This window comes from Thunnus thynnus, chromosome 20, assembly GCF_963924715.1.
Source record: "Thunnus thynnus chromosome 20, fThuThy2.1, whole genome shotgun sequence".
NCBI lineage: Eukaryota > Metazoa > Chordata > Actinopteri > Scombriformes > Scombridae > Thunnus > Thunnus thynnus.
Genome location: NC_089536.1, coordinates 17,237,600 through 17,248,873, shown reverse-complemented (window position 1 = coordinate 17,248,873; position 11,274 = coordinate 17,237,600). Strand labels below are relative to the sequence as shown.

Here is an 11,274-nt window from a genome sequence, read left to right as displayed (position 1 = left end):
AAAAGATTCCATATAAACAAAATTTTAATTTTTATACTTCATTTGTATTATTTATTTAAAGATGTCTTTAGTCTTAAACAATCCCAATAGCGTATTCACATATTCACAATTTAACATCTCACATCATAACTACACTTCATAACAATTTTACATATTCACAACAAACCACAAGGAATCTTAAAATTTACAATGAATGCAAAAATACTCAGTCTGAATCTCTATTTACAACATGTGGGAGCAACTCCACAGGGTCTTGAAGATGTAAGGACACCTGCATTGCCGCAGACATTTGTCCAGCCTCATCTTGGACCACACACTGCAGGGTGTTGTCTCTATTGACCACGGATGGACAGTGCAGCAAAGAGGCCTCAGGTTGTGGGGAAGTTGGTTGAACCTGACGTCTGAAAATCTGAGAACTGTCAGGAGTGGGTGAACCATCAGGCATTGCCCTCATGGTTGTGGCAGAGGATCTGTTGCGCTCTGGCACCGTGGCGATGGAGAAGGTGTCTACTCGAGAGTTGAGCACGGTTAGTCACTGTCCACAGCATACTATCTCTGCCTCTATCCTCCAGCTGCGCAACTTCCTCTTCAGCTCTGTCCTCACCTGTACCCAGAGAGGAGGTGAGCCATTTCAGAGTTAATTTGCCATTTTGTGACATTTTCCAGTGTGACGATTCAAAATTGAATGAAAACTGAAAAGTCGTTTAATATTGTATTGATCTGATCAATTAGTCACTCTTTAAAACTCATCAAAAACATCAACGGCAAATTCAGATTTGGCAACTCAGACCCCCTGAGACAAAAATGGATGACTAAAACGATAAATTCTGAAATTCATGTCTTTTTATTTTGTCCTGCTGCAAGTCCCCTCCCTAAATGAGCTTCTTAGGAAGAGGAATATAGATGATCTTGTTGTCAGGATTATTTACTATGTAGTAAAAAGCTTTAGGACACATTTTAAACTTTAACATTCATGCAGGTTTCATGTATGTGTTGTCTCAGACACTGTAACTGGTGCATATGGTTGACTACCTTCTAAGAGGGGCAAAAATAAAATGAGAATATTAGATGAAATAACAAACCTCTTTATTGGCATAGCAGTAGAGAACAGCCACCAGAAAGCCCTGCAGAGAGGCCAGATTTTAAGAAAAGTCCTGTTTAGTTTAAGCAATGTGCACTGTTTTTGCTATACAGCAATACATTAGATTGTAATGTCTAGACAGTGTCAGCAGTAGTAAGCAGTCACTCTCTGATCCAATTGAACTTACCTGAAATGAATTGAGAAAAAGGGTGAAGAAGACTTTAATGTAGCGCAGAACACCTGTAGTCTGCTCATCTGTAGCAAAGATGAATATGACCTCATGAATCCCAAATAGAGGAATGAGAGTAAGGGTTGCTTTGGCAAGCCTAGCGGGACAAATCAAACAGCAGAGCAATTTATCACAAAACCATACACATTGTTTTTTATTTTGTCATCATAAATTTTTCTGGCTACATCTTTGTTTCTCTTTCTTTTCTGGGGAGGCCAGACTTGTTGCCATGGTTTAAAACATTAATTTTATCATCTTTAAAAACGTGCTGAGACAACTTGCCGAAGTTTGTAATCAGGGTATCCACTCTGGTTGCTGGCTCGCAATTTGGAAAGAATAACCTTCACAATCTTCATGAAAATTAGAAAGTTGATCTGTTGATCAGAGAATCAAAATTGCTGCATCTTGTGCAAAAATGATTGATTATTCTATATATTACACAAATGGGTCAAAAGTTAGTTTAATTAATTAAGTTATCCTTACTAGTGAAGCAAAAAGAATTGGGAAACGAATGATCCACCAGTAGTTCATGTTCTCATTGACGGCCCAACACCTGGGAAGAAAATCAGATGTTATTACTCCAACACTGTCTATTGTGGATCAGTGGGGGCAGAGGTCTACACATGAAATATTAGAGGATAATGGGGACACTACATGCACATGCACACACACACTTACTCGTTGTTTTCGTTCAATAGCTTCATCACTACCCAGGGAACCACAAATAGAAGTGGGGTTCCTAGGACAAAGACAGTAACAAAGACAAGTGGATGCTGTGTAAATGTTTCTATGACATTCCTCTATAAAAGCTACACCACTGTCATGACGCATGCTCTGCTGTCACATAAGCCTGATCCAACATGAATTCAAGGTTTCGAGGTTATTGTTACATCTCATTACACAAGTATGAGAGAGTAAAAATCTCAGGTTTCAGCTCCTCAACAATGCAGTAAGGAAAAAAGCAATAGTAATAGATAAGAGTGTAAACAACAAGAAGAGCAAAAACATATGAGTGTATGTATGTAAAGTGTGATGTGAATGTGTCCTACCTCTAATATATGAGTAAATATCTATATGTATATATTATATGTGTATGTACATATACAGTAGGTGTGTTTATGTATGTGTGTGTGACAACAGGCAGGCTGCAAAACATGTACATTGTTCATAAGCCTGGTGGCCTGGTGGAAAATGCTGTCCTGGAGCCTGCTAGTCAAGGCCTTGAGGCTGTGATACCTCTTGCCAGACAGTAGAAGCTAAAAATAAGCCAAAAACTGCAAGGTCGGTGTGATGGCCGCACTTGTAGCCACACAGCTGCATTGAAGTTTGTATCCCAGCTGGCACTCACACTTTGGTTTCTTTTACATTTGTAGTTCATTTTTTCCTCAGTTATCTCATTTTAATTACATTTCATATTGCATACAAATAAATAACAACACACTGGATTTTGTTTCATACATCATACTCATTTTATTTTACAGTTTGGCAGTACATTAGTTTCTATTTGTAGCACGCACATTTGGTTAACTTTTGTACAGTCATTAGTTTAAGTTGTTCTAATTTTCATTTTTTGAGTTACCAGTTTTAGGGTGCTGCTCCTGGAGGACATCTGGCCAGGCCTGGGCAAAGGATGTGCACCAGGACATGGAATGATTAAATACACAAAGTGGCCAATTGGGTCATACCAAGTCCTGCCACCTCATAGGGAGGAACCGTTTATTTCAAGTTTAGTCATATTGTTTGTTTCTCCATGTAATATATATGTTCCCTTATGTGTTCATTTTGAAAGGTCTGCTAGTAGGGTTAAGTTCACTTTAGTTGAGTTCTGTTTATTTGACCTCTTTTATGGGCCCTGAACTTTATTTACATATTTTGTTATTTGTACCTTTTTTGCATTTTTTGGGTAAAATAAAAACCCTCTTTTTTAAAATCACCTGAGTCTCCTTTGTCTGCCAGCCCGGTCCCTTACAGTCGGCTAGGAGCATGAAACCATTGCAGTTTCTACCGTTGCAGTGAGCCTGCTTTCCATATGTCAGCTGTTGTGTGGTGAAGTGCTCTTTGGTCTGCCTTTGCTGCAGAGTCCCAAAGTCCCAAAAAATATCCTTAGGTGTATGTTAATGAGGAGACAAAGAGATGGAACTTACCCCAGCCAAGACAGATGTAAGGCAAGTTTTTGTTGTTGTCGATGAAAACTGAGGCAATAAGCACAGAGTACAAATAAATAGCTTCTCCAAAGAACCAGTAGTGATTGGCCAGAACACAGTACTGCATCATCACCTGTGCTACCCTGCAGCCAAGAGCAGCCTGAAGAGATGGACAGGAAGACACACATATTACATGTTCAAACTTGCCTCATTAAAGTATCTGAATGTGTTCATCTAGGGTATATACACTAAGAATTTTTAGTGGTTTATCTACAATAAACAACAGGAACAACAGGATTTTTTAGACCCACCTGGTGGCTGAGCATGTCACTCACATCGGTCTGTTTCATGATTTCCTTTCCCCAGTGGCGTTCTAGCATGGTGTCTTTAACGATGACGGACACAGCTCGCAGGATGAAGGACAGGAAGAGGTTAGCGTGAATGTAGTTCCTTGTGCAATGCAGTTTTCTGTCAGGGGACATACAAATATAATATTTGTCTTTTGAGGGCTTTCTTTAAAAATGTATTCTTATCAAGCATCTTTGTTCTTGATTTTGTTGTGGTAGTTGTTTTATTTCTCTCTCTCTCTTTCCTTTCTTTTTCTTTTTTCTTTTTTAACAAATTATGTCTTTGTTTACAACCCTGTTTATCACTTCACTTTTCTGTTATATGTTGTATTAAAAGTAGCAAAATTTGCCCCATACAACAGCAAAATTAAGATCTGTTTGTTCCATCTTTGCTTGCGTAATACAATCTTCTGTAGCTGATTGTTATGAATGCAGAGGATCTTGACAATTGCAGGGTATCTGATTTGTATAAAGGATAATGCTGCAGTGTCTTACAGCCTTTGTCAAATAAGAGGCAGAAGTCAAGAAGACTCTTGGTGGTTGTGCTTGTGGTCCTTACTATCATCTACTGAGGAGTGTTATGAGGTACGTTGAGCACACAGGTCACTAATAATACAACAGAAATGATTGCACATCTGTTAGACAGCTTACCTAAAGCTCAGAAGAATGATGACAGCCATTATGAGCATGAAGAGGGACAAGGAATAGCCAACAGTGTACAACATCCTGAAGCTCACCATCAATTGTTTGAACCACAGCTGAAAAGAAAAATAATATTAATCCACACCAATCACTTTCAAGAAGTCAGATCCCATATAACCTCAGATATTGACGGTGAAGACAGAACAAAAGCTGAAGCATCAAAACCGACAGGGATGTAATATATGCAAAGCATTCTTTCTGGATAATTCAAGTAGTGTTGTTACATGTAAAATGCACCCCAAAATATACCAACATTAGGAAGTCTGAGTTTCATGCTTGAATGGAGAATCTGATTCTTGTCTGAAAAATTTGTAATGACAGAAAGAGATAAGAGCAGTGAGAGCTGGAAGTCATAAACCCATCAGATCTCTCTTCTGTTAACTCACACACAATTTTCTGATATTAAATGCTGATAAAGCCAACTGATGGAATATACAGGATTGCATTTTGCACAAGATACTGGAAATCTTAGATAGTTTCTCTCTTGTCAGGTTGCGTAGACACTCATTCATGTGTTTGTTTGCTGCCAGCTAGATTACTGTAACTCTTGACAGACTGCCTCAGAAATCATTTTCATAGCAGACATTTTGACTTGTCATAGCAGGAAAAGCACAGGTGGAACTAATAACATTAACAATGGCTCAGTTCCATTAAAGTGTCCAAGGAAACTACATTGGTGAACCATCATGCACTCTACCATACTGAATACCAGGGTCATGAATTTGGGAAAAAAATAATGGGATTCAAATTGTCTGCTGTGAAAAGAGGTCTGTTTTGATTGATTAGACCTCAGGATGAGTTCAGTGTTCATTAATAGGCTGAGCTGAACACAAACACATACCACACACACAGTTTGTGAGTCCATTTCTATCTAGATTACAGCTGATCCAGCAGTCAAATTCATACAAGGCACACAAAGGTGGCTCACATTAGATTGAATGACAATTAATAGTATTTGTTGCTTTTTTACACTTGTGGTTTGGGGATAAAAGGTTTGTCCTGTTAAGAGCTCTTATAGTTGTCTGCAGCTTTAAAAATGTGCATATCAAAAAGTTGATTTACCCCTCTTTTATAGTTGATATATGTTGCTAATTTGCATTCAAACTAATATGAGAACATATCAATTACTTCAGTTTGTTCTTTTCCATTAGATGTTTACATAGTGATGTGTCCAGAAAAAAAGCCCTCAGTTTCACCACTGCAGTGAACAGTTTCTGATACACTAAACAAACCATCATCATCAGTAGGCAATACACCTAATATAAATATTGAGTAATGAAGAGTGCTTCTGGCTGCAACAAATTAACAACCGAGCTGGAGACATTTTGGTTACTGACCTCCTGAGATGTGACCTCTTCTTCCTCTTCACACTGTGTCATGTCCCTCCACACATGCCCGCTGTCGTCCCTCACCCAGAAACCATCAGTGCCACACCGCCGACGCACAACACCGTGGGACACTGGATGAGAAACATTCAGTCCTTTAGTCATTAACTCCTCATTCCTAATTAGCGTGATGGGGTGTTAAAAACAATCACGGCATGCTTTGGGCAGAACACAGGTAAACAGCCTGGACAGGTTGCAGTACGAAAAGAGACAACAACAACACATAATCAGGCAAAGGAACATACAGATCAGGCTTCATAAATGTTTGTAATATAAAAAGAAAATTACAGACTGTATGCTTGACTCTCACTATTGGTGCCAGTGATTAAATTGTAAAGTTGACTTTAGTGTGGCTAGAGAAAGGTTGTTGGGTCATTAGAAGCAAACATCCTCTTGGGAGCATGAATGTACTAAGCAAATTTCATGATAAAAACAAAAACCAAAGGACTGATTTCACAACAAATTTCCAGTGTGCCAGTATTCATTGAGATATCTTGCTCCCCTCACAACCGCCCAACCACCACCCATCAAAAACATACTTAAATGGAAGGAGGAGAAACTGACAAGAACATTTGTGTTTCAGTGTGTTGTTCTGTAAAGGTTAGACTCATTATCTACCTTTGTAATACCAGGGTAGGTAGAAAGGACAGGAGATGTTGACCATAGAGCCGGCAGGAGTATCTGGCCAGCAGGCGTATCTGTCAAATGATCTGTTACAGAACACGCTCGCTAGAAAGGCAAACAATGAGAAAATGAAAGGATATCCTCAATATAAAAGCTATATATGATCATCATTTTTAAATGGCATAATTTGACATTTTCCTTATTCTGTATCCTCCCATTTCCCCCCTCTTGCCATATTCCCTTTTGCATGATGACTCAGTACTAGATGCATGAAATTTCTCCATACCTTGAGGGAGCGGCTCATTTCCAATCATTTTGATACAGTCTTCTTTATACTGGACCCACTTCCGATAAGTCTCTTCTAAGACTTTCCCACTGGCCATCTCAAACTGTAAAGATATTTCAAAAAATACATTAGAAACGGCATCTTCATTCCCACATCCAAAACTTCCCTCCACTCTCATGTCTAATATTCATTTAAGTTTTGTGGGATCTGAAGATAAGAAGTTTTGCAGTCAACTTTAAAAGTCATCATTCACTGTCAAACCTTTTACTCAAAAAATGATTAAAATTACCAAAACTAACCATTGGCAGTTCGAGAAACAGCAGACAGATCAAAGCCATAATGTCTTGTGTCCTGTGCATCACTGCAGATTTGTTCTTCCTCACCGAAAAGTCTGAGAGGAGGAAGGAAAAAGAACAGTTTAGACTGCTGAAAGAGTGTTGAGTTCAGCACTGTAAGTGGAGGCCAAATTAATAGTTTGAAGACATTTTTGGAGTGCATATTCATGCGTCAATTGATCTTTATTGTCCATGCAACTGCAAAAGTATTGGCTGTTCCAAAAATTTCAAAATGACGGAGCCCTTGGACCAATAAAAGCTTCAACTATTGTAGATTATGAATACTACTTCTTGCAGATCCATCATGAGAAGAGACTTTTCAAGAGAAAATGATGCATTTTCTTCAGGTATCACATTTTGTTAAATTGAGTCACCAGGGCCACATTACTGGCTTTCATGGAAGTCCTCTAATAGCGCACAGCTTGAAAAACCTGAGAATGAGCTTATATTTCTTTTTTTATTTGAAGTATTTATGCAGAGGATTTGAACATTTCTGACTGTGGGGACTTTGGTTTGCTACCGTGGTAGTAAATGAGCTAGTACTATACTGTACTGTAATTTACTGTATTATACTACCCTGGATGAACATTTGTCACCTACAGAATGCAGTCAGTCAACTTTATGGCTCTCTCTATTAAGCATTAGTGATTGTGTTCTGGTGGGGGTCTTGCCAGTTCCTTTTAGCCTGACATCCACTTAGATTACCAGCAATGTGAGATTCTGAGGCCAATAATTAGGAGAGGGTATTCATCTACAGAAGAAAATATAATATTCCTCATTGAATTGGACCATAGAAGAAATGACAGAACCCTATGTGTAACAGCAAGGGTCACTTCTACAATGGGCTTTCATTTTACTGCGGTGTGTCCTCGTGATGTAATCCTTCCTGCAGCAGCTGTATGTATGGGCCAGATAACGGTACACTGCAAAACTCTGTGACACCAGCTGAAGTAAAACTTAAGTTTCAAATTTAAATACACTTACAGAACAGAGTTAAGCACATTACATGTCTCAAAAACATACGAATTATAATTATTTCTCATTACTGTTGGAGGAGATTATCATAATCTCACTAAAAAGGATAATTCTTGTTTTGTTTAAATTTTCTGTCAGTCAAACTAGTCTTTGACCACAAGGCGGTGCAAATGACTCATGGGACTTGGACACATGGGATTTTCACATTTGTCACACTTGTCAAAGATGTGATATTGTGTTGACAAATATTTTAGCAAAGAAAGTGTGTCCTATAGAGGTGCTATGTAACATCCTCCAGGCCCAGCTATAGTGGAGCTGGATTATTAGCAAAGCAGACTCAGAGGGCCCGATGTTACTGCTGCCATCTGTGGGGGTCCCACCTCAGGCTCAGTGCAGCCTGCCACTGTGTCAACAGACTGCTAAAACACTGATTTGATTTCTCTGTCCTGGTAGGTGGCATTTGACAATCATTGCCTGTGGCAGCTAAAGGAATGAGACCACAATGGGTTTGGTTTCTTATAGGTCCCCCCCCTCCACATGTGGATCTTCCCCCACGGTGTTAGACATGATGGCAGGAATTGTAAACATCACTTAGTCTAGTCAAAAAAATCAATATGTCATTAGTGAAAGCCAGGAGTGTGTTAACATGAAACCACTTGGCACTTACCTAACCTTGTTTTCCACGCTCTGTGGCTAACAGGCATTTCACACCTAAAATTTCAAGTGTTGAGTATCCTCATTCTTTAGCTCAGGGCTTATTGAACTCCACTCAGATCAGGTTTATTCTCATCTACTTGGAGTTATCCCTACAAATCCAGGGTTAAGATCACTAGTATGAGCTGGTCTAATAGCAAAATAGATTGAATCTTTGTTGTCCAATCAGACCTCAACAAGCTGTGAATGTTCTTATATGTAAACCTGAGGGGCTCCGATTTTCAGGTGTGACCACCAATGTTTACTGAAATGGCAGCTGTAATGTGATTCACAGCTGTTATACGTCTATTTGCCTCTCAATTTGTTGTGAGTCAGTGCAATGCAGACCACATTGGTCATTTGGGCTCATTGGGGCTCCACACAAGGGCTGAATGAAATTGTAAGGAACAAACTTCAAATTGGTTGCCTGCCTTACACCTGGCAGGATTTTTTTAACTGCAAAGTGGCACTTGAAAGTCCAATACAGTTCATATAATGCAGTGACTGAGTCATGAAGTCACAGAGAAAAAAAGCAAACAACACTGTAGAGCAAAACAAGCATCCTGGCTGTGTATCTATAGCAACCATATCTGAAGCACGAGAAAACATGTACAGCAAGTCTTTCTGATAGCTGCAACATTATGAACTAATCACATAAACAACTTATGATGCTTCTAACTAATTGTGCATGCAGTTTTGCAGTTTTCAGCACTTGATAAAGGAGTTCCCTTTCAATTTATGCACAAACATAAACTGGATTGACCTTTTAAAATATACTGTATATATATTCTAATCCATATTGATAAATTGTAAGACTTACTCGGCGATCTTAATCCCACAATCACGATAATTTCAGTTGAAAATAGATTTTTTTAAAAAAGATAACGCTGGTGGAAAAACATTGTCGCAATGGCTTTCACAAGTAAAAATGATACTTATGTGCAGGCACGAAGGTGGAAGCATCCATTGCTTAATTACTTTTTTGCCCCCTTAACTTACAAAATGTTGATACGGCGTTTTGGGACAAACTATTCTTCAGACATCTTCTGCATAAAATAGTTGTAGTATAGGCTACATCTGAAAATAAAGAATATAAAGCTGCTACTTACAGATAAGTGGTCCTTGAGCGAGGAGATGCGGTGAGTAGATGCGTCCTGAGCCTTGCTGTGACTGACAGACTGAACCACCAGCTCGTCCGCACAACACTGAATGCACCGACTTCTCCACTGCTGGTCAGTGTTTTTTGATGTTGAGTAAATTAACAAACAAGCGACTCCTCGTTACAGATTTATAGTCTGCTATAGTTCGTTAAAACTATCGATAAGTAGTGACTATTGATAAAATTGGACACTTTCTGAAAATTTGCATTCAGGAACAATTTACTGAATCATCCCAACTTATTCTATAAACATTAACCTCTTACTACAATATACAGGAGAAAAACTAAGACTCAGAATGACTCCATCTCAAACACAATAGACATACTTTTACAGACGGTACTGGAACAATGGGACACCTCATATTTTAATATAAAAAAAGAAAAAATAAAGATTAGTCATTTCAAAATTTTAATGTCTTCAAATAACTATATAATGAAAATACAACACAATTGAAAAGTATGAAGCATTTTTTTTGCTTCTCTTTAAAAATTAGACAGGGCTTTCAAAACAATTTGATAAAAAAATCATGCTAATGAGAAAACAATGCACAGGCCTATTAGTAATTTATACATTTTAATGAGCATCTTCAAATAACCATATAATAGAAATAAAACAACACAACTGAGATACATATGTGAAACATTCACTTTTATTATTTATATACAATTTATATATTTAATATTTATTTAAATTATATACATGTCAGGAGAAAAAGTAAAATAGCTAGGAACAGCTAGCTAGAGCTTTTGTTGGTGTGATAATATTTTCTAAGTAGGCTCGCTAAAACACGCTATGCTAGCTCTTCTTAGCTTAGTTCCAGCAAGCTAGCTGATAACCTAATTAAGAGACATTATTTGTTCCAGTTTAGAAAATTGATTTCTCTCAAGACAAAATGTATTTTGTGATCCTCAAAAACATTTTTTTCCTAGACTCTGTGGCGCTGGGGAGCAGAACAGCCACCGGTAACCTCACCAACAAAGTGGGGACGGGTGCATGAACTGGCACTGGGTTTCTTTTCACAAAGCCTGTGACTGTAATGGACACTTCGAGGACCTCCCAGGGCCAGGCTGATCTGTTCTATGCTACCTATCTCGATGTGCTACTTCGCGGTTCTGCGCATGTGCAGGACAGGCGGGCTGCAGACTCATGAAACCAAGCCCAAATGACTGGGTGACAGGCTGGTTGTGAACAGACCAGGGTGCAGGCTTAGAGACTACAGATGAGTCAACTGAACTGGTCTGCAGGAAATGGAGGAGCTTCTCACTGTTGACCTCCAGGTGGGGAACAAAATGACTCACCCATGGCCTCTCCTT

The 11,274-nt window shown here is 38.7% G+C and overlaps 1 protein-coding gene across 1 annotated transcript; it reads right to left on the bottom strand.

Annotated features, from left to right (window-relative positions):
• Positions 1–51: 51 nt before the first annotated feature.
• Positions 52–10,381, bottom strand: LOC137172429 (glucagon receptor-like). The gene is made up of 14 exons (XM_067576852.1): positions 9,911–10,381; positions 7,098–7,189; positions 6,799–6,901; positions 6,507–6,617; positions 5,841–5,962; positions 4,453–4,559; positions 3,766–3,922; positions 3,455–3,614; positions 1,989–2,049; positions 1,794–1,863; positions 1,593–1,684; positions 1,269–1,407; positions 1,083–1,124; positions 52–604 (listed from the first exon to the last, which is right to left on the bottom strand). The coding sequence occupies exons 2-14, from the start codon at positions 7,155–7,157 to the stop codon at positions 533–535; spliced, it is 1,296 nt and encodes a 431-aa protein (XP_067432953.1). The 5' UTR covers positions 7,158–7,189; positions 9,911–10,381; the 3' UTR covers positions 52–532.
• Positions 10,382–11,274: the final 893 nt, after the last annotated feature.

What these genes read in the sequence shown, in the direction of transcription:
- LOC137172429 (XM_067576852.1), bottom strand. Translation starts at nt 7,157, where the DNA reads ATGCACAGGACACAAGACATTATGGCTTTGATCTGTCTGCTGTTTCTC. An exon ending in TGTTTCTCGAACTGCCAATG is followed by an intron (nt 6,902 to 7,097) that starts GTTAGTTTTGGT and finishes ATATCTTTACAG; the next exon opens with TTTGAGATGGCCAGTGGGAA. An exon ending in CTATTGAACGAAAACAACGA is followed by an intron (nt 1,864 to 1,988) that starts GTAAGTGTGTGT and finishes TTTTCTTCCCAG; the next exon opens with GTGTTGGGCCGTCAATGAGA.